The sequence below is a fragment of the Vombatus ursinus genome, unplaced genomic scaffold (assembly GCF_900497805.2).
Source record: "Vombatus ursinus unplaced genomic scaffold, bare-nosed wombat genome assembly UNPS02009918.1, whole genome shotgun sequence".
Taxonomy (NCBI): domain Eukaryota; kingdom Metazoa; phylum Chordata; class Mammalia; order Diprotodontia; family Vombatidae; genus Vombatus; species Vombatus ursinus.
In genome coordinates, this window is record NW_020949696.1 from 623,151 (window position 1) to 645,905 (window position 22,755).

Consider the following 22,755-nt stretch of genomic DNA (forward strand, 5'->3'; position numbering starts at 1 on the left):
ACATGTAAAATGGGGATAATAATGGCACCTATCTCTGAGGGTTGTTGTGAGGATGAAATGAGATAATAGTTGTAAGGTGCCTGGCACATAGTAGGTGCTATATAAATGCTTATTACTTTCCCTAACTATGAAATTGTTTTCCTATACTCCCAGAAATTCTTATACCTGCTTGGTGTCACCTATCAGAACAGAGAAGTCTTTGCTTCGATTTTGTATAATCTGGCCTTTTCCTACCTTTTTTTTTTTTTTTTTTTTGCACCTTATTCTTCTTCATGTATCCAGGATCCAGTGACACCGGCCCCCTTGCCATTTCATGAACAAGACACTCCATCTTCCAGCTCCCTGCCTTTTCTCTGGGTCTCTCCCGTTGGTGGAATGCCCTCCCTCCTCATCTGTGCCTTCCTGCCTTCCTTCAAGTCCCAGCTAAAATCCCACGTTCTGTATGAAATCTTACCCAATCCCCTTTAATTACAAGAGCTTTTCATCTGTTATTTCCAAATTAGCCTGTCCAGAATTCATTTGTACATAGTTGTTTGCTGGTTGTCTCCCTCCTTAGACTGTGAGCTCCTTGAGGGCAGGGGCTGTCTTTTACTTCTTTTTGCATCCCCATTACATAGCGAAGTATCTGGCCCTTAATAAACGTTTATTGGTTTTTGAATAAGGGCCATTAACTATTGACCAACTAACTGAAAAGAAACCCTGTAGGAAAATCAAGATGAGTTTGTACTCAGATATCGCTCTGTGTTCATCTCCCTTGCATTGCAAATAAAAAAAAAAAAAATCTGTTGACTAGTGACTGTTACTGAGTTTTTCTTTCAGCGGCACAACAATCCCCAGAGCCTAGGTAGCGTAATGCCTGGCAAACAGCAGCCGTTTCACCCATGTTTGCTTGCTGATTGACTGATTGATGGGCACTGGGATCCCTGAGGGCAGAGACTGTCATTTTTCACTCCCGTAACCGCAGCACTGAGCTCCAGGATCCTGCACAAAGTCGGGCTGAAGCACAACACACGTCCCGACTACCTTGACATTGTTTCATAGGACGGTGATTTTGCAGACAAGATGTTAAACAAACAAACAAAAAAACAAAATCCGAAGAAGTTCCAGGTACAGTAACTTTTGGAAACATGACCCTCCCTCCCCACCACCCCCGGAGGCACTTTGCCACACATGGAAGGGACCCGAGAAACCGCAGACTGCCATGTTCCCTTCCGCGTTCCCCCCCTTGCTCCCTGCTGTCTCTGATTCCCCATCAGTCACTCCGGAGTTATACCCTGTGCGCTCTGCTTATTGTTAGTCATTGAAATGCATTGTTATGCATTGTTAGTCGTTGAAATTTTATCTGTGGCTCCCTCCCAAGGTAAAGAAAACCTTTTGAAATATTTTGAGCCTTTTTTTTTTTTTAACGTCTTTTCCCGCTCACAATGCACTTTGAGCAGCCTCTCGTCAGACCTGTCCGGGGCTCTGGGGATGTTTGTTTAGTATCTTCTGACATCGGGCAGTCAAGGTGGGGTGGGGTGCACTTCCTCCCCCTGGAGGGACCTGGGGTGAATGTCCCACTGGGGACAATGCTCCACGTGGCCACCACCTGCCTCCTCTCCAGATTCCTGGCCCCTAGAAGGGGAATCCTTTTATCTCACTGACTTCCATCCATAAGACCATGGAATGGGACCCTTGTTCTCTAGATCTCACTGTGGCACTGGGGCCCCTGCTCCCCAGAGAGCTGGTTAGGAGTAAAACAAGAGCCATCAGCTCCCATTTCTGCAGCGCTTCACGGTTTATAGCCTCTTTGTGAGGTAGGCAGGGCAAGGTGGTATCGTCTGGAGGCTTGTTGAGGGGACCTAGCAGAAAGGAAGGCATTCTGGCCTTGTGCAGGGTCCTGGAGACAGGAGATGGAACGCACGATTAGCAAATAGAGCCCTTTTCAGTATCTTTGGGAAGGGAGCTAACTTGCTGAAGGTCATTTGGCTAGTAAGTAAGCAGGGGAGCTAGGACTGAAGTCCAAGCTTCCTGACTCCTAGTCCAAGGCTCTGGTGACCCTCACCCTGCCTACCTCCCTTCCCAACCTTCCTGTTACATAAAAAAGGAGGCTTCTATAAATGTCCATGGGAACTGTTCATCAGTCTTACAAGATCTCAGAGGCAATTTAGAGATCACTTAATCCAACTCTTACAGAATTACCTCTAAAATGTGCCAGGTATATCATTGTCATCTGTCTATCAGCCACTTAAGGGACCTGAGTGGATGGGAAACTCATTCCCTCTCAAGGCAGCCTATTCTGAAACAGCTTGGATACTGAGCAAGCTACCAAGATCTGCCCTCATGACTGGAAAAGGCATGTAAGGAATTGAGGGAGACTGAAGGATATTAGGTGTTGTATTTAAGGTAAGCGTGGCTGGGGGGAAATTCTCATGTGATAGCCAACTAACTAAGAAGTTAGCTCAAGTAAGTGAGGGGGGGCTGATGACCCAGACCTATGTGGACAGAATTGGAGTGTTTCAAAAGCAGACTCAGTAATTCTGTATTCTAGTTAAATGTTGCTTTAGTCTCCTTAAATATTGGCAAAGCCACTTCAGAAAGGTAGGTTCAGGAGTGGCAGTGCCCTGGAGGAAGGGAGGTAGGGTAGAGTAGGGCCTGTCTACACAGACAAGGTCCCTCCTTCCCTCCTTCCAGGTCCAGTAGAGAGCAAAGAGTTTCCCCAAGAAGGAACCACGTGAGCTCCCCACTTCTGGCCTGTTCTGAGCTGCTGTTGCCCATCTTGGGTTCCTGTGTTTCTTTTCTCCATTTGGGAGGTAGGGAAAACCGGCCTTACCCTTCAGCAAGATGAAAGGGAGAGAGGGAAGGCCTTTCTCTTCTTAAGATTATTGGACTTGAGAGCTAGAAAAGAACTTTGAGTTAACTAAACCAATGGAGAAACTGAGCTTAAGAGAAGGGAAAAAGACTTGCCCAAGGTCCCATTGTGAATCTGTAGCAAAGTCAGGTTTTGAACCCAGGCCCTACAATTCCTAAATGGAGGACTTTTCTCCAATGCCCCCTGCACCAGCTGCTGCTACCCTGTGCGCCCAGCCCACAAAGCATCAAGTCGGGGCCCCAAGGCACAGAAGGAGGGCCGGTCCTTGGGGTTGTACGCCCAACAGTTCCTCATGATCTCTCGAACCTGTGTGGGTAGGAGAAAAGACTGGGCTTAGCCTTACATATAGACCTTCCTAAGAGGGGACTCATCCCTCATCCCCAGCTCCTCCCCAGGCTTTCCCTCCAGGATGAGTCTCACCTCGCCAATGAGAGAACGCCTGAAGGTCTTCACCCTTTCTTAGCTTCCCCAGCCCAGGCCCCTGTTGGGGGAGAGGGGGATGTTGGCTTACCTCTCCTGGGCAGCCAGGAGGAGCGGGCAGCCTCCTGCCCTCTGTGAGCAGCTCCAGGAGGTGGCAGAGGATGGGCATGGAGCGGTCACATGCCATCATTCGGAAAAACTCCTGGTGGGGTGAGGGAAGGAGACACTCAGGGGGAGGGACAACAGATGGGCCGGGGCAAAGAGCAAAGTCCACCAAGGGGGGCCCAAGGGGGAGAGAGGAAGATCTAGAGGAAGGTCTCACATGGTGTGAGAACCTGTCAGTTCATGTAGGGATCTCAGCAAAGGGTCAGAGGAGGCCCAGGCAGGCCCTCAGGTGGGGTGAAAGAACGGGTGAACAGAGGGGCAGGAGGCTCTCAGGTCTAAAAGACAGACAGAGGCCCGCTCCGCTCCCCCATGCAGAGATCGATCCCTGTGAACAAGCTTCTAGCTAGAGATAAGCCAAGATCTGTCATCTAGTGTCCCTGCAAGTACTGGGGCACATGGCCAGGCAAACCCCGCTCTTTGCCTTCCAACAGAAGCCTCTCTAGGATTGGGGGATGAGGAGCCAGGGAGCAGACCCCCAGGGCAGTGCTGAGACCCCTGGGGGGGGCTCCCACAGACTTTTCTCTAGAAGCCAAGGGAGAACCAGTTGAGCAGGGCTGGCTGAGAAGGCGGCCTTCCTTCCCACCCCCTGGTCTTTCACCACAGAGCAACACCGTGTGGCATTCATGCTGTGAGATCTGGCTCCAAGGTCACTTCTTTCAAGGACACTGCTCTAATCCCCAGACACACCTCATTCCTAACCCTCATTCCTACCCCTCCTAAGTGCTCATATTCACATTTGGATCAGATCGATTGTTGGCCTGGCCACATCTTCAAGGAGGCCAAGAAATCTGTGAGGCCAGGGACAGGATCTCATTTACATGGATTTATATCAAGATATTTGTATATTGATATATATATATATATACAACATATCAATATGGTGATTTGTATCAATATATTTACATCAATCTAATAATAGATTGATTTATTTGGATATAGATTCTGAACCGAAAGCAATCTTGGAGACTCCTGCATAACCTGGAGCTCATGAACTTGTTTTTAAAACCTTTTGATAACCATTTCTTTTTAAGGTGGGGAGGGGTCTGCAGCTGCCTGTCTCACTGGTTCTGCAAGCCCAGGGGCCACGCACAGACAATCATGACTCACCAGCCTGAGCCTCCCTTCCAGTAGCTTAGAATGCAAGCATGCATGTACCATCCCATTCGGCTTCCTGTTTCAAAATGACTGGTTTTCCTTGTAATCTTATGAATTTTATGTTTTTAAAAACATTCTGAGAAAGAGTCTTTTAGGTTTCACTGCTCTGTCAGTGGAATCCATGGCACAAAAAAATTTTTTAAGAACCCCTGATTTTGTACAACACTTTCATTTTACATATGGGGAAACTGAGGTACTGAAAGTGAATCAATCAAGATCACACAGATTGGGGGCAACCAGGTGGCACAGTGGATAGAGCACCAGCTCTGGGGTTAGGAAGACCCGAGTTCAAATCCGGCCTCAGACACATGATACTTACTAGCTGTGTGACCCTAGGCAAGTTACTTAACCCCGAATGCCTCATCAAAAAGAAAAAAAAAAAGATCACAGATTGTCTGTGGCAGAGACAGGACTTTCTAGAGAACTCAAGATTTCTAACTTTGAAAGTAGAGGCTCTTTCCTTACAACATACTGCCTGCATTTATTTGTCTACCTCTGCCCCCTTAATGCCTACCATAGGGCATTGCACTAAATAAATGCTTGTTGAATAAATGAATGTTGCCTAGATAAGCCTTGGTTTCATTCATGGGTATCAGGGTGAGAGGGATGTATCAGAGATGGATTGGGCCCATACCAAATTCAAGGGATAACCTTAACGAACAGCTAGGTGCCCCATTAATATCATGTAAAGTCAAGAGGAGGAGAGGAAAGCCCCCAACACATTGGGTGGATACCCCTCCCCGTCCTAAAAATGAAGGGAGGACACATGGACAAGAGATGAACAGGTCAAGGTCTGAGCTGCATCTGGGCAAGGGACGTCGTGTGAATGAGATCATGGGTACAGCGGAATTTTGGAGTATGGAAAGAACTGTGTGGAGGCAAGAGTCTGGAACTGAGGGTCAGAAGATCTGGGTTTAAGTTTGGCTCTACTCTTGACTGACTGTGTGACCAGAAAGCAGCTGAGGAAAGGGGCATTCTAAGGGGGAAGGGGATATTCACACATACATCGAACACAAGTCCCTATCCTTTCATACATAAACAGTACTTCAAATATATGTATGTGTATATATACACATATATAGGTGTAAATGTACATGTATACACATATATACACATATATACGTGTGTGTGTGTGTGTGTGTGTGTGTGTGTGTGTGTGTTGAGCAGAGGGTTCTTAAAACCACGACTAGGGAGAGATTTTTTTTGGGGGGGGAGGGGGGGTCCGTGAACTTGGATGGGGGAAAAATGACATCTTTATTTTCACTAACCTCTAACTGAACATTAGAATTTCCTTTAATTATTTAACAACATGATTCTGAGAAGAGGTCCATCTACTTCATAAGTCTGACTGCTAAAGTCACAAAAAGAGGTTAAGAACGCCTAAAGTGGAGTGAAGGCAGCCTGGGGGTGGGTGTGGGGGTGGGGTGAAGGGTGATACAACAGCTTCATTTTACCGTTAAAGAAACTGAGTCCCATATAGGTTATGTGAATTGCCCAAGGTCATGTAGCTAAGACTACATTCAAATCCTGTGCCTTTTATACTACGCCACAGTCTCTCATTTTATAGATGGGGAAACTGAGTAATAGGTAGGAATGGACTGTGTAAAACCATGGAAAGTTAGAGTTTGGAGGATATATATACACATACACATATACATATATACACACATATATACATACATACACATAGATGTATATGTGTACGCATATGTATGTGTGTGTATATACATATATATACATTTTTATCAGACCTATGATTTCAATCAGACATGTGATTTCTTTGGTGTAGGGAACTCCTGATGAGTTCCACCAACAGACAGATCAGCAACCGTTCTGACTCAGAACATTAGAGAGTCTCTTGGATCACTTGCCCAGGGTCACATGGCTAGCATGTGTCAGAGGAGGGATTTGATGCCAGGTCTTTCTATAAAATGAAGGGTTGAACTAGTTGGCCCTAAGGTTCTTTCCAGATCTATTGGCTATCTGATTCTCAAACATCCCACACAAAGTAAGCAGTGCCAGGTATTAATATCTCTCTTACACATGAGGAAACTGAGTCACAAAGTGGCTAAGTGACCTATCCAAGGTCACATAGCTGGTAAGTAGAAGGGCAGGGATTCAGAGCCAGGTCAAAGCATCATAGATTTAGTCCTGGAAGGAATGTTATGATCATTTCATTCAAAAGCCTCATTTTATACTTAACGGAGTTGCTGACTTGTCAAAAGGCCCTTTGGGGTCAAAAGTCCCCAAAGTGACCTTCTCACACCAAAGCCAGCACTCTTTCCTCTCTCCAGCATCTAAGGTGAGAAGGAAGGGGTGGAGACAATCTCAAGGTGATAGACTAGTGGCCAGTTCTAAAGGGGCACAAAGAAAGAAGAAAGGAGAGAAATGGAAGGGTGAAGAACTGAGATGTGGTCTAGAGGCAGGGTGAATGAAGGTCAGGATGGACGTAAGCAGTCCCGTGTCCAGAGAGTCTCTCAGCTTGGCAGGGGTTGAGGCAGGGAAGGAGGAAAGGTACTCACCTCTGAAGGGCTGTGGGCTTTGTCATTATATGTATAAAGCTCATAGAGGACCACGCCAAAACTCCAGACATCAGACTCCCTGGAGAAGATGTTGTCTGACAAGGACTCTGGGGCATACCTGGTCAGGCAGAAAGAAGAGGAAGAGAGAGAGGAAGGAGAACAGCATTGCAAGAAGGGTCGGGGACACTGGAGCTCTGGCTCAGGGTGGAAAATTTTATAGTGCTATCCCAGGATAAATTTCCTCTCCTGTTCATCCCAGAACATATTTCCTTCTCCTTTAGCAATTTAGGAACCTTATTTTATCTCCAAATGCCCTCCCTTATGACAGATAAGCCAGCTCCCAAACCCGGAGACCACATGCCCTGAGTATAAAAATTGCTAGCGAGGGCTCCGCAAAGGGAGAATAGAAAGGAGAAGGGGATGGGGTCTGATGGCAAAAGGAAGAGGGATGGGAGACTAAAGGAAAAGAAATAAAGAGAATTAGGCATAGCTCTCTCCCCTTGCAGGGCCATTCATCTTGTAAGCCTTAAAGCTCTATATGACTTATTATAATGATTCTAATGCTAGGTTATTAATTATAACCTCAGCTAGGTAATTCTTCTATTCCACCCTAGTCCACTCCTTACAATCAAGTGCTCCCAATTTTTTCCTCTTACTCTCACCCACCTCCACCCCCATAGCAGGGTGGCCTAACATTGGCTCGGAAGACTCTGGGTCCTAGGATGCCAACATTGTTAGCCACCATCTTTTCTTCATACATTCTCCACACCCAGCTTATGTGCCTCCTTCCACATGAGGCCTTTCCTTATTCTCCACACCCCACACTCCACGTGCCAAGGCCTTCCTCCTTCACCTAGCTTACAACTCCTTGTTTATCCAAATCTTTGTCATAGAATGGAAGTTCCTTGAGATCGCAGACTGGGAGATCTCATATATACTGTACATGCTTAGCTTTGAACACCCTCCTCTTTGAAGATGGCTCCCAAATCTCTCCTCCTCCTCCTCCTCCTCCTCCTCCTCCTTCTTCTTCTTCTTCAATTGGGATTAAGTGACTTGCCCAGGGTCACACAGCTAATAAGTGTCTGAGGTCAATTTTGAACTCAGGTCTCCCTGACTCTAAGGTTGGTGCTTTCTCCACTGTACCACCGAGCTGTCCCTGGCACCAAAATCTCTTATCTCCTCAGCTCTGCACCTCCCACTGCCTCCAGAACATCTCCACTGGATGTCCCACTGCCACCTCCAAACCAGACTCTCGTCTTTCCCCCTAACCCCATCCTCCTAATGACTTTGTAATTTCTGTCTATGACTCCATCTAGGCCCCAGGTCTCCCTTTTCCATAGCCTTTTGTTATCTTTGACTCTTGCCTCTCTCCCAAGTCTAACAAGGGATCAATAACCCCATCCTAGCAGAAGCAGCTCTCACACACACCCTCTCCCTTACAAGACTGTCCCTCAAGGACAGGTCCTCATTACTATCTCCCTGAACTAATGCTCTAGACCCCTTCCAGAGCTTTCCACTCTGGATTTCCCTCCCCACTTTCACCCTGCTGCCACGATAAACTTCCAGATACCCAGACCTGTGCCTCTTTGGGTCAGAAATCTTCCAAAGCTCCCTATTGCCTCCAGGCTATTTAGAAATCTTCCACCTGATCCTTCAGGGTCTTTTACAACCACCCTCGGGAAGCATATCGCAGTCCTGTGACTGGGGGTGGGGTTAGAAACAGCTAGGTTCAAATCCTGACTCTTCCACACTGTTTCAACTTGGGCAAACCTGGGCAAATCAGCTGCATATGAGCTTTGTCATCCGTAAAATGAGAGGATCAGGTGACCTGGGAGTCGCCTTCTAATGCTAAATCTATAATCCTTTTCCACACTTACCTCATATTACTCTATTCTACTTGCTTTATGCTCCAGCTAAATTGTGCAAATTGTACAATTCCTCTGCCTCTGTACCTTTGACCAGGCTTTCCTTGCTCTCTGAAGGCTATCACCCCAGGAATCTGAGTTCAAATCCAGCCTCAGTCACTTACTAGCTGTGTGAGCCTGGATAAGCCACTTAACTGCCTTTGGCCTCAGTTTCCCCATTTGTAAACTGGGGATAATAAGAACACCAACCTCCCAGAGCTGTTGTTAAGATCAAATGAGATAATATTTGTAAAGCTCTTTGTAAACCTTGAAGTACTATCTAAATCCTAGACGATATTACTACTATAATTATTGCTCCCCTGGATTTCTACCCATCCTTTAAAGCACAGTTCTAATGCTTCCTCCTCCAGGCAGCCTTCCCAAATGACTGTCCAGGCTCAGAGCCCAGTTGCTGAACAGAAGAGGAAATTTATCCTGGGATAGTACTATAAAATTTTCCACCCTGAGCCCGAGCCCCAGTGTCCCAACCCTTCTTACAAGAGCCCATAGTCTAGCTTATTGCCTTATCCAAGTAAACCTTTAAGAACTACCTGTTGAGTTGAATACTGTGTATTGTTATTGGGGGCCCCAGAAGGCTGGGTGCTCTGTAGTGATAAGAGCCCAGCTCAGAGTTTAGGGTTTTATGACCCATAGGTGCTTGAGATGTTTGTTGTATTGATTTATTATTCCTTCCTTCTGGGGAAAGGTCAATGGAGCAGAGAGAAAGAGAGGAAGAGAAATGGATGTGTGAGGGACACAGAATTGCAGGGTGAATACACACACAGACACACAGACACACACAGACACATACACACACACATACACCCCTTACTAAAGGCGTCTCCTAAAACCACCCCAGGCTCTCCAGGGACTAGAATAACTCTGTAGGGTTATTCTACAGATTCAACTCTCTAACACTTGTCAGAGCACATGAGTCAGGGGTGAAGCTGGGGGTCCCGGGCACTCACCAGAAGATGGGGCTCTGGCCAGGCTCCCTGACCACATAGTATTCTTTGTCCTGGGGAAGAAGTTTGGCCAGGCCAAAGTCGCCAATCTTCACGTGACTCTCACTCTCCACCAAGATGTTCCTGTTGGCTAAGTCTCTGTGAACATATCGCTGAGAGCCCAGGTATTCCATCCCCTGGAAGGAAGGCTGAAGGTCAGGGAGGACCCCAGTACTGATTGTGATGACCCCCAGGCCTGGCTCTGACCCCAAATCTTTAGAGCCAGTCTGTGACCCCCTTTCCGATCATGATCTCTCTATACTGACTCAGACCCTGATCGTTTCCCAGACCCCATCAGTCAAGGCCACGAGCACGTTCTTGAGAGGGAACACCATGGCCCCAGTGTTCCTCCCTGAGTCCGTCCCCAGCTCTGTCTGCTGGCCCATTTGACTCAACGGGAAATGGGAACCACTCCTATACCCAGAGATCTCTCTGCTCCTTCCCCCACAGACCCTCCTCCCAGCCCCTCTGCCCCTTGGAACCTTGCAGATCTGGGAAGCATAGAGGAGGAGGAAACAGGGGTCTAGGTGGGCCCGGTGACGCTGCAGGTAGTCCCGGAGGCAGCCATTGGGGAGGTATTCCATAACGAGGCGCAGACTCTGTCGGCCTGAGTAGGAACAACAGCTGCCGTCAATCTTCCCGTTCCCCACCCCTCACCGTCACAAGGTTCTCACTTGGGAGAACCCAAGTCAGAGAATTTGAGAACCCAGAATCAGGATCTGGAAGGGGCCTTGGAGGTCCCCAGCCAGCATGGGGTAGGATGGGACAGAGAAAGCTCTGGCCTGGCGTCGGCATCCCTGGATTTGAATGTAGATGCTCAGGTTTCCTGGCTGTGTGGCCCTGAGCTAATCACTGCTCTTCTCTAACCTCAGCGTTCTCAGAGCTATGACTGGTAGAGCCCCGTCTGCTCCTTCCTCATGGGGCTGCTGGGAGAAAAAGATTTTTGCGGCGTTTTAAAGCCTGTAGACAAGGTGGCTGTCCTACTCAGCGCCTAGCTTTGGCCTGGCCTGCTGGAACCTCTGCCTCTAGCATCTTGAGCATCCACCAAGGCTCAGACCAAGTGCCATCTCCTACTGAAAGCCTGTCCCGATGCCCTGGTAGCGGCTCATGTATGTCCATAATGTATTATACAACTCCCTTCCCTGCCCCGCAGCCTGTCTTTCCAGGCTGATAACACATTATTCCCCCTCACACATCCCCTGGGCAAATTGGGTGATTTGCTGTTTCCTTGTATATAACCTTCCATTTCCTACCTCTGTGCCTTTGTCCAGGCTGTACCCCCTGCCTGGAATGTTCACCTTCTTCACTTCTGCCTCCTGGAATCCCAAGCTCCCTTCAAGGCTCAGCATAAGTTCATACTACCTCCTATCCAGATCCCCCAGTTGTTGTTAATGCTTCTTCCCCATAAAAAATTACTTTGGTTTTATTTTTATCTATATTTCCTTATTTGTGTATGTTTTGCGTCTCTACCCCACCCCTCCCCCCAGTGGAATGTAAGCTCCTTGAGGGCAGAACTTGTTTCATTATTATCTTTGTGATTCTAGCTTGTAGTACAGTGCCTTGGCACACAGGAGGGATTTAATAAAAGGACTGTTAAGCTGAATCAACTCAGTCATCTGCTCTGCCCTGCTGTCTAGCCGGTGAACCTTCTCTAGGACATTCTGACAAGTGGCGGGCCAGCCTCAACCTGAGCAGTTCTAGCAGCAGGGAGCTCAAGCGCTGATAAGTGCAATATATTGAAAAGACCACTAGATTAGGAGTCAGGAGCCCTGGGTGTGAATCTCAACTCTACCAAGAGATGACCTGGGGAGAAGAAATCATTTCCCTTCTCTGGATCTCTGGTTGTTCGTTTTGTTTTTTTTTTACTCAATTGGGATTAAGTGACTTGCCCAGGGTCACACAGCTAGTAAGTGTCAAGTGTTTGGTCTGAGGCTGGATTTGAACTCAGGTCCTCCTGACTTCAGGGCCTGTGCTCTATCCGCTGCTGCCACCTGGCTGCCCCTTGGTTGTTCATTTTTAAAATGAAGAAAGTTGGACGAGCCAGGGGTCCCTTCTAAGTCCTCATCTGATGACCTCCCCCTCTCCCATCACTGCCGTCTCCTCGTGGGCCGCCCTCTCCCAGGCTGGACTCACCTGGGCCGTAGCAGACGCCTCGGTATTTGACTATGAAGTCACTGTGTAATGCTTTCAGAATCTGTACCTCTCGCTGGAAGTCCCGAAGCTGCTGGGGCCCACTGTTCTGTAGCTGCTTGACGGCCACCAGTGCTCCCGTGTTATCTCCCAGTGGGTCATATCGGCACAATTCCACGCTGCCAAAGTTACCCTGTGGTTCAGATCAACCAACGTTTGTTAAATGCCAATAATGTGCAGATGTGTTAAGGAGATAAAAGAAAAAAAAACAACCCAAAACATACGCTGCTCTCAAGGGTCTCCTAGTTTAGGTGGGAGACAATATGTATATATATTAATACGTTAAAAAGACAATGAATGAATGAAAGAAAAAGGATCGAAGTGCTTCCTATGTGTTAAGTGCTGAGGATACAAACAGAAAGACGACAATCCCTGCTCTCAAAGTGCTTACAGTCTGCTTGAGGATTCATAAGATCATAGATCCAGAAGCAGGAGAGAGGCCATTTGGTTCTATCCCATCATTTTGTACAGTTAAGGAAACTGAAGCCTAGGGAGATTAAGACACACCCAAGGTCAGAGTTGAACCTAACTCCTCAGACTCCAGAACCGTTTGCCCTTTCTACTATACCAAGCTATGAACTTCTGCTCGACCAGAATCTTGAACCCTGAACCCTCTGTCTAAAAATCTGATGCATCACTAACGGAAACTATCCAGCGACATAACAAATACAGATTTCAGCTCCAGGGCACATAGCAAAGTCCAGCAGGCTTTAAGTGCCATTGGGAAGTCTGCCCAAGGAAGCAGCAGCTGGAAGGATCAGGAAGAGCCTAACCAGGGAGATGGAGCATAGGCTAAGTCAGATGTCACTAAGACTAAGCCTGGGTCCTTCACCTCCCCATCCCTATTCCATATGCCCTTCACCTTGCCCAGCAGGGAGATATATTTAAGGTGTCTCTCCTCAAAGAGGGTGGGGTCCTGGCCAGCCATCAGGTGAGCGCTGCTCCAGAGTCCATCCCGAGCCGCCACGGCGCTGGGTGAGAGATCTGAGAGGAGCTCATAATCTAGCAGGATAATAATAGTATTAACTCATATTTATATAGTGCCTTGAGGTTTGCAAAACACTTTACCAGATGCTCTTACCTCATTTTGTTCAGAACCTCAGAGCTGGAAGAGATCTCAGAGTCGCCTACCCCAACCCCCACCTGAAATGGGAATAGTGTGCCCCTCTAGGTCCTCAAGTGTGGACTGATTTGACTGATTTGGTCAAAAGGCCACACTTGAGGACCTAGAGGGGCACATGTGGCCTTGAGGCTGCAGGTTCCCCACCCCTGCATCAATCTCAACAAGTGATCATTGAGTCTCTACTTGGTGCTCTTCTGCCCATAGGGACCTCACACCTCCTGCAAGCCAGAGTGCATTGTTGGAGAGCTCAGATAGTTAGGAAGTTCTTTCTTAAACTGAGTCCAAACCTTTCTCCCTTTGACATCCTTGCCCTGGGCCTACTTCACTGCATCACAGCATTTTGAGCTGAAAGGACCGTTAGAGACAAAGTCAGGCCCAGAAAGTCAAGGGACTTGCTCAGGGGCGCCCAGGAGAGCTAACAGAGCCAAGCTTGAAACCCAGGTCTCCAGACTTCAAACCCTGCAGCCAACTCTTGCAAACTTCAAGGCTGTAAGATCTCCTGTAGGTGCCGCTGACCTGAACGGTAATCCCTCAGTACCTGAGGAAGAGGTCTTCTTGCACTGCTACAAAGTCTCAGCCATGATGGGGGTGGACCTCGCACACAGCAAGTGCTTAATAAATGCTCCTTTCCTTTCATCAGCCTCCACGTTTAGTTAGGCCAATTCTTACATGGCTGAGGTACAGGCCATAAATCCCCGGGCCCATATTTGAAGCCTTATTGGGTCAGTAGAATCTTCTAGAACTCGAATTCCCCTGGCTGGGCCCTCACTAACTCAGTGTCACCATTAGGCATGGGAGCCAGACTTGATTGGAGCCTGGGGTCGAAGATAAGGAATAGCCCCTATCTTTGGAACACTTGAAGACTCACAAAGCACTCCTGCTGCTCCCACCTCCCAGGGACATAGTACAAATATTAGTACTATTGATTTCACCTCACAGGACCCGTCCAGCGGGGAGAGGCTGCTTCCGTGATGGGTTGCCTAACACAGTGCCCGACACATGACAGGTGATTCGTCTGTGCCTGCCAACTGATTGATTGATTATGTCCAGCTGGGTCTGAGTTTCCCCACACGGCTCTGACCAGATGCTTCATGTGTGCTCCCTCCCATCCTGGGGCCCAGCCTGTGTCCTGCAGCTCCCTACGGGTACCTGAGGTGATGAGGCTATTGAGATCCCGGATGATGGCTCGGAAGGAGGGCCGCAGATGAGGAGTGTACTCCATGCACTGGCCGATCAGGGTGGCTAGCTCCATCCATTTCAGGGCCGGCAGCTGCTGCTTCTCCTTGTAGAACTGCAGTTTCTGAAGGGGGAAGGGAGGGATGAGACAGAACCTCCGATCGAGGGCCCCGACCTGCGCTGCCTAACCCACCCCTTGATAACCCTAATCAGAGGCATTTTAGAGAGCATAGGATACCAGAGGCAGGGGTGGGGACATCCTTAGATTAGAGATAGAATGTCAGAGAAGGGAGAGTACTTAAAACCTGGAACATCAGAGCTAAGAGGATAATTATAGTACAGAATATCATGGCTGGGAGGGCTCTTAGAACCCAGAATGTCAGGGCTGGGAGGGCCCTTAGAACCCAGAATGTCAGGGCTGGGAGGGACTTACAACACAGCATGTCAGGGCTGGGAGGGCTCTTGGAACACAGAAAGTCAGAGGTAGGAGGGTCCTTGGAACACAGAATGTCAGAGCTAGGACGGCCCTTAGAACATAGAATGTCAGAGCTGAGAGGGCCCTTAGAACCCAGAATGTCAGGGCTGGGAGGACCCTTAGAACCCAGGATGTCAGGGCTGGGAGGACCCTTAGAACCCAGGATGTCAGAGCTGGGAGAGCCCTTAGAACAGAGAATGTCAGAGCTGGGAGGGCCCTTAGAACACAGAATGTCAGGGCTGGGAGGGCCCTTAGAACCCAGGATGTCAGAGCTGGGACAGATGTCAGAACATAAAACAAAGGGAAGAACCCTTAGGATAAAATTAGGGAAGAGAAAGAGGAAGGGAAACAGCATTTACTAAGCACCTACCATATGCCAAGCACTATGCAAAGGGCTTTATAAATATTGTTTAATTTGATCCTCACAGCAACACTGTGAGGGAGGTGTTAGTATTATCTCCATTTTCCAGTTGAGGAAACTGAAGCAGGCACAGGTGCAGTGACTTGCCCAGGCTCACACAGCTGGTAAGTGTCTGAGCCAGGTCTCTCTGATGCTAAGCTCATTACCCTAACCACTCAGCTGCCTGGCTGTCTCTAATTAGGACCTTTGTATTTGTTTTTTGTCTAATTGAGTATGCACATGTTGTTTTCCTTGATGGAATGTAAGCTCCCTGAAAGCAAGGATGATTTCATTTCCGTCTCTGTTTTCCGTTGCTTAGCACGGTGTCTGGCATATAGGGTAGCTTGGTAAATTTTCCTTAATGGATTGGCTAAGTACCAGAACTGGGAGGGACCTTAAAAGCACAGAATAATGGATATTAGAACACAAACTGTCAGGATTGAGGGGGATTTCAGAAGTTCTTCAAACCCACCTCTCTCATTCTAGATAAGGGGAAACTGAGGCAGCCTGGGGAGGGGAAGAGACTTGCCCAGCACCGGAGAGCTGATCAGTAACAGAGCAGGGTTCAGAACTGAAGCCTTCCGCCTCCCAGTGGCTCTACCCTCACCTTGGCGGGCTCCAGGGCACTTAGGGGCATGGTGCCCCCACTGAATATCTCCCAGAGTGTTGCCCCAAAGCTCCACTTGTCAGACTCCAGGCTCAGCAGCTTGGCATCCCACAGACACTCGGGAGCCAGCCAGGGGATCCGGTCAGTGAGCACTGAGGGGGAAGGATCACAGCAACATTGTTGGGGGGGGGGCGCGGTGGTGCCTCAAGCCCCATACCCCTCCTGCTCGGGGCCAGCCATTCTCCACCATCCCCCCATCCCTGACTGACAGTCGGCTCTCCCTGAAGGCACGCCAGGAGAAGAAGGGCTGTGCCAGTCAGGTGCCAGTCCTTCACACTCACTCTCTTTGGTCAGCACAGTGGGACTGACCCCAGGGTCGCTGAGCTTGATGAAGGGGGGGCTCCCCCCAGCCCCCTCCCTCGCTAGGAGGACCTTCTTGGAGGAGATATTGCCGTGGATGATGCCTTTGTCTTCCTAGGTAGGAGGCAAAGATCAGGACAATGAAGTGGGAGGAGGGACACCCCCATCAGGGAACTGCCCATGGCTGGAAATCAAAGCTGGGCAGAGGATGGGGGAGGCAGGGAATGGAGGGGAAGCTTGGTTTTCCAGGGTGGGCAGGAAGGGCTGCACCCACCACACCCATAGAGGTCATGGGGTGGGGGGCGGACAAAGTCTCCAGGGCTGGGGAAAGCTCAGCCCAGACAACCCTCCTGTCTCCTAAGCTCACCAGATAGTTGAGAGCATAAGAAAGTTGCTTGGCCACTTGGAGCTTCCAACTGGCAGGTACCAGGGGCCCGCATTTCCGTAAGTGGGTATCGAGTGCCCCCCATCTCACAAACTCCTGCACCATGATACCTGGAGAAGAGTTATGAAAACAAACATGGCAGACAAGGGGAGACAGAATGGGAGAGGAGACATGAGGGTTATGGGGAGGAAAAGATAGGGAGAGTTGGGGAAGGAAGGATGGGAGAAGCTCTGACCAGGGCTAGGGGAATGGGAAAAGGCACAAAATCCTGGCCTGAGGACATGGGAGAAGGGGGCAGGGACCCTGGGCTGGGAACTCACTATCTCCCGCCATGCAGACACCATGCAGCAGCACCAGGTGCTGGTGGGACACTTGACTCATGATGCTGGCAGCCTCTAGGAAGGACTGAGAGGGAGAAAGGTGTGAAGACATGGATGCCCAGCCTCCTAGGGTATTCTTCTCCCTCCCCACTCCATTCTGATCCAAGGGCCCGGGCCCAGCAAGCAGGCATTGCCATGTGGGAGGAAGGGGCATGGGTGTGGGCAGAAACAGAGTCATGGGTCATTCTATTGTCAGGCCAGAATGTGAGCTTATGGGATCTTCTAGGCCCCCCTATCTCTGAACAGGAGCAGTCTCTCTCTGTCTCTGTCTCTGTTTCTCTCTCTCTCTCTCTTTCTTTCTCTCTCTCTTCCTTTCTCTTTTTCTCTCTCTCTCTCTCTCTGTCTCTTTTTCTTCCTTTCTCTCTGTCTCTGTCTTTCTCTCTCACATACATACACACCTCCCAATAACCAATCATTCTGACAGCTGGGCAGTTCTCCATCAGGTCTGGCCTAAATGCCCTTCTCAGGATTCTCTTGACAGAACAGCTGTTTTCTGTCTGCCATGTGACTGCTATAGTTCCCAAGTCATAAAGCAAAAGGGTCTGATGCTAAAAGGGTTGAGGGGGGAGAGGTGGGGGCGGGGAGGATGTCTATTCTCAGAACCAGAAGCTAGGTGGATCATATACTAAATGGCTACATCAGGTCATGACCTAAGATGAGAGACCTTCCCATGAGAAGCACAGTGTTATAGGAACTTTTAGGAGGAATGAGGGTGGTAGTGATGAGAAAGTCATCATGCAGAATGAGGACTCTAGACACCCACTTGTGAACTCCTAGAATATAGAACATCAAAGTTGGAAGGTACTTTTGAACATAAAATGTCAAGGGCTGTTAGAACACAGGATGTCAGAGCTGGGAGGGCCCTTAGAACACAGAACATCTTTCCTTTTCCTTAAAATATAGGATATCAGAGCTGGATAGGGCCTTACAGGCTCTTTATAAAGTTCAGCTCCATCGTTTCATAGAAACCAATGCCTTCAGAAGAGAGGATAGAATTTCCAAGATTATATAAAGAAGTCAGAGCAGAATTGGGACTAGAACCCAAATGTCATGATCCTCAGCCCAGTTCTTTCTCCTATCCCCTCTCCCCCTGCTTCCTCCTGGGATCCAAAGTAAGGCAGACAAAAAGGGCCTATGAGCGAGGGACGACCCACAGGAGAACCAAAGAGCCCAGATCTCCTGATCTCGAAGCGGGAAGGGACGGCACGGTCCGTTCAGTGAAGTCCAGCCTGACCAGGATAAGGAATTTCCTCTCCAGCCCTGGGTCATCTGGGTCATCTGGCTCATCTCATTTTTCCCCACCCCTGTGGAAATCTGCAGACCTGAATGTGGGTTTGATGGGTTCGGGACGGCTCTCTGTGACATCCTAGATACGTGTCCCAGAGAGAACAGGCCTCTCACTTGCCAACGTCAGGCTGGCTCGGCAGCCCCTGGAAGGGGGTCCCCAGCCCCTGCTCCTTGCCTTGGCTTTCCCTGACCACGGCTGACTGTCTTTCCCTACTGATGGCACCTGTGCATTCACACCATCTTTGCTCGGAGTATAAGAAGCTCAGCTCTCCCCTCTCCAGGATGAGGCTCCTATTTCAAATATAACTCCAAGAGTTCAGGTTCTTCTTCTCCGCTTCCTCTGGGCTGAAGTCCATCCTCCATCCTCCTGACGGCCAAGCTGCCTTTCTGCCTCTCCAGAACTTCGTCTCTTCTTTGTTTCCTATCTTGAAGCTCTTCCTTCATTCCCCTCCCCCAGGAAGATTTCATCCTCCCCAGTAACCCAGAGAATGGAGGAATGTTCTTTCCTAGGAAGGGGACCACCCTGCTGCGTAAGAACAGAGGGCGGGCCCTTGACCGTGGCATTCGTACAAACATCATGGGCTTTTTGAAGGTCGGAGGGCTACTGACCTTGCTTCTTGGAAGACTGTGGTCTGCCAGGAGGCTCAGAGGAGATGCCCCGACAGGGCCTTGGCCACCCAACGGGCAAGGAATGCTGGGGTGCAGGGATCCATGCCTGACTGGCTGCCACTGGCTGCCTTGTGGATGTGGGGGTAGGGGTGGGTAGGGAGCAGAGGCTCTGGGGGAGGAGGGAGCAGGACCAGGGTTGAGGACACCCACCTCGATGCAGTTCTGGTGTGTGCTGTCCATCACTTTGAGCAGAACCTCTACCTTGTGGGTCTCCCCATCCACTTTATCCAGGCGGCTACCACAGTAGATCTTGGTGAAGGAGCCATGACCCAGGTTCTCATGCTGGGAGTGGGGAGAGAAATAGGGAGCAGGGCTGCCTTCAGTAGGGTGGGGGGGACAGGACTCACCTCATGGATCTGTGCTAGACTTGGGAAGTCATTCCTATTCCCATTTTCCAGATGAGGAAACTGAGGCTCAGATTGGGAAGGGACTTGTTCAAGGTCACTCATCAAGTCAGCGATAGAATCAGGACTAGAACCCAGAGTCCAAGGCTCCTTCCGCTAGTCTATCCTACCCTCTCCCCCACTTCTTCCTCTGCCTTGCTCCATTCCCGCCCCTTCTCCCTGCCCACCATCCCCATGCTTACCCACTCCAAGCTGTCGGCGGGAATTTTGTGGAACATCATTTGGCTGAGCTGGCGCTGGGGCTGAGGCCAGGCCTGAGCTGGGGTTAAGGCTGGGGATGGGGGCAACTGGGTGCAATCCCTTCTAACTATGATCAGGTTGGACTTCTCTGTGGGTTGGGATCAAAAAAAAGTAAATTTCCATCAGATCTTCTCCTTTATCCCCAAATTCCAACCTCAGACAATGGAGAAGCAAGAAATGGGCAGTGCCAGGAGGTTCACTCACCTTTGGGCCTGGGGGGACAGCAGCTGCTGAGGCTCAGTGCAGTCCCATCGACAAGGAGCCCGCAGCCCCTGGAGGACTCCAGGAGCTGTCGCAGGCTGCTGTGGGCCTGGCTCAGCCCACACAAGAATAGGTTCCCTGAAAGGTCCCGGTGGATTAAACAGCCCTTGTAGTCTGGGCCCAGGGGCGTCTGGAAGGGCAGGCAGGAGAAAAGGACTCTCAGTAAGGCTGGCCAGCCAAGAGACGCCTAGATGCCCCGGGGCACCAGGAGGTCGATGTGATCTGTTCCATCCCGAAGTCCTCCTTTATGAGAGGTGTCTGTGGCCTTTGTTGTTGTTGCTCAGTTATTTCAGTCACATCTGACCCTTTGTGATTCTGTCTGGGGTTTTCTTGGCAAAGATACTGGAGTAGTTTGTCATTTCCTTCTCCAGCTCATTTTTACAGATAAGGAAACTGAGGCAAACAGGGCTAAGTGACTTGGCCAGGGTCACACAGCTAGTAAATGTTTGAGGCTGGACTTGACCTCAGAAAGATGAGTCTTCCTGACTCCAGGCCTAGCCCTCTATCCACCACACCACCCAGCTCCCCATGCCTGTGGGCTTAGTGAGCCCAATAAAACCGGCTGTCTATACTCCATATGGCAGAGCAAACAGCTGTGGAGGTGGATAAAGATAGAGGTATAACAAGCCCCACCCCCCAGACCCTAAGTTATAAGCTCCGCTAGGCAGAGGGAAAGAGTGGGCGATGACTGTTGGACCTGACCTGGATGCAGACAGTGAGGAGGAAGCTATCGAAGTCCTGGGGGCTTTGCCGAAGGACGTAGGATCCTGGAACTGACCCCCCCAACTTCAGCTTGTTCACAGCAAACTCGGACCTACATAGACAGAGGCAGAAAAACAGCCAGAAAGGGAGAGAAAAACAGAGATGGAAAGATTCAGAGAGAGAAAGAGGCTAAAGGTCATTGTTATTTCCCTGTCCAGCCCTGGGGCTATTTGACCCGAAAATTGTCCAGCCCCAGGCCCAGGCCCAACCCTCTATCTCCCCATCTCCAAGCCTATTGCTTTTACATTCTTCCCACAGTAGGACCCTAGGATTAAAAGCTGTAAGCAATCTTAAAGGTCATGCAGTCCAAACCCCTCATTTTACATATAAAGAAACTGAGGCACAGAAAAGGAGAGATGACTAGTCCAAAGTCACAAAGATACATGATGTGGGGATTCTGACCCATATTCCTTAACTTGCGTTTTTTCCACTACACCCCATTGTCTCCCCACCCACCCAGGATCAAAAGTGATATAACTAGTACCGGAGCTCTTTGGGAAACCAGCTCTACAAAGCCCCAGCATTATCTTTGGCCCTTTGATTGCATCTGTTGACCTTCCCAAGGTCATTGCTCCTCATCTCCATATCCAAAAGAGATTGGGCCCATGGCTTCCTGTAGGCCAGAGGGGAGGATCCTTGGCCCTGGTGGTTTTGTTTTTTTTTTTTTGACAGGCTTACGTAATTTCAGAAGTGTTCACAGCCCAAGAAAGAGTTGAGATCTGGGGAAGGGGTGCGTTGGTTGTTCCTTACGTGATGGGACCATGGCATTGGTTGTCAATATTCTCCAAGAGCTGGGGTGGGGCCACCTCTTTGCAGAAGTAGTGGTGGGCATCAGTGGTGAGTCGGTAGTAACCATCAACCAGAGAGATAAAGGACAGTGCCTCCCTTAGAGTTGGAAATTCAACTTCCTATAAATATAGAATGTCAGTGAGAGAAAAGACTTAGAACCTAGAATGTCAGAGCTGGGAGAGCCCTTAGAACACAGGATGTCAGAGCTGGGAGGGCCCTTAGAACACAGAATGTCAGATCTGGAAGGGTCCTTAGAACACAGAAGGTCAGAGCTGGGAGGGTGCTTAGAACACAGAGCATAAGAATTGGGAGGAACCTTAGGACACAGAATGTTAGGGCTGAGGGGATCCCTAGAACCCCGGGCATCAGACTTAGACAGGATCTTAGCATGTAGAACATCTGAACTGGGAAATCCTTTAGAATATAAACTCCATCCTGTCTTCTCTGGCAGATCATCCCTTCTATCATCTCCATTCTCTCACTGATCTTCAATCTCTCCTTGCCTAATGGCTGCTTCCCTACTGCCTGCAAACATCCCTGTGCATCCTCCATCCTCGAAAAACTGTCCCATCAGGGGCAGCTAGGTGGCACAGTAATAGAGCACCAGCCCTGAAGTCAGGAGGACCTGAGTTCAAATCTGATCTCGGACCAAACACTTGGCACTTACTAGCTGTGTGACCCTGGGCAAGTCACTTAACCCCAATTGCCTAAAACAAACAAAAAAACAAACCTGTCCCATGATTCCCCTATCCCCACTGCCCTAAATCTCTCCTTTTAGTGGCTAACCTGTTTGAGAAGGTGATCTGTATTACGGACGCCTCCGCTTCCTTTTCTCTCACTCTTAACTCTCTGCAGTCTGGCTTCTATCCACATCATTCAACTGAAACTCTTCTCTCCAAAATGACCAGTGATCTCTTGGTTGCCAAATCCAGTGGCCTTTTCTCATTCTTTGTTCTCCTTGACCTCTCTGCAGCCTTTGACACTGTCCATCACCCTCTTCTCCTTGATACTCTCTTCTTTCTAGGTTTTCAGGACACCCCTCTCTCCTGGTTTTCCTCTTCCATATCTGATTGCTCCTTTTCTGTCTCCTTCCCTGGCTTTTCATCCATGTCATGCCACTAACAGTGAGGGTCTCCCAAAGGCTCTGTCCTGGTCTTCTCTTCTCTTCTCTTCTCTTCTCTTCTCTTCTCTTCTCTTCTCTTCTCTTCTCTTCTCTTCTCTTCTCT

The 22,755-nt window shown here is 49.2% G+C and overlaps 1 protein-coding gene across 4 annotated transcripts in view; it reads right to left on the reverse strand.

Moving 5' to 3' along the window:
* Positions 1-208: 208 nt before the first annotated feature.
* The window catches only part of JAK3 (Janus kinase 3), a 41,417-nt gene continuing 18,870 nt past the window's right edge, over positions 209-22,755 (reverse strand). For all 4 annotated transcript variants that reach the window (XM_027853152.1, XM_027853150.1, XM_027853153.1 and 1 more), the window contains exons 9-25: positions 21,491-21,648; positions 20,681-20,792; positions 19,922-20,108; positions 19,660-19,805; positions 19,224-19,355; positions 17,058-17,142; positions 16,720-16,847; positions 16,334-16,466; positions 15,993-16,144; positions 14,484-14,634; positions 13,074-13,213; positions 12,155-12,344; positions 10,504-10,628; positions 9,986-10,158; positions 7,114-7,231; positions 3,363-3,473; positions 209-3,157 (exon numbers count right to left, since the gene is read on the reverse strand). In XM_027853152.1, the coding sequence (XP_027708953.1) occupies positions 3,050-3,157; positions 3,363-3,473; positions 7,114-7,231; positions 9,986-10,158; positions 10,504-10,628; positions 12,155-12,344; positions 13,074-13,213; positions 14,484-14,634; positions 15,993-16,144; positions 16,334-16,466; positions 16,720-16,847; positions 17,058-17,142; positions 19,224-19,355; positions 19,660-19,805; positions 19,922-20,108; positions 20,681-20,792; positions 21,491-21,648 (2,349 nt within the window). In that variant the 3' untranslated portion in view covers positions 209-3,049. The remainder of the gene's footprint in view (positions 3,158-3,362; positions 3,474-7,113; positions 7,232-9,985; positions 10,159-10,503; positions 10,629-12,154; positions 12,345-13,073; positions 13,214-14,483; positions 14,635-15,992; positions 16,145-16,333; positions 16,467-16,719; positions 16,848-17,057; positions 17,143-19,223; positions 19,356-19,659; positions 19,806-19,921; positions 20,109-20,680; positions 20,793-21,490; positions 21,649-22,755) is intronic.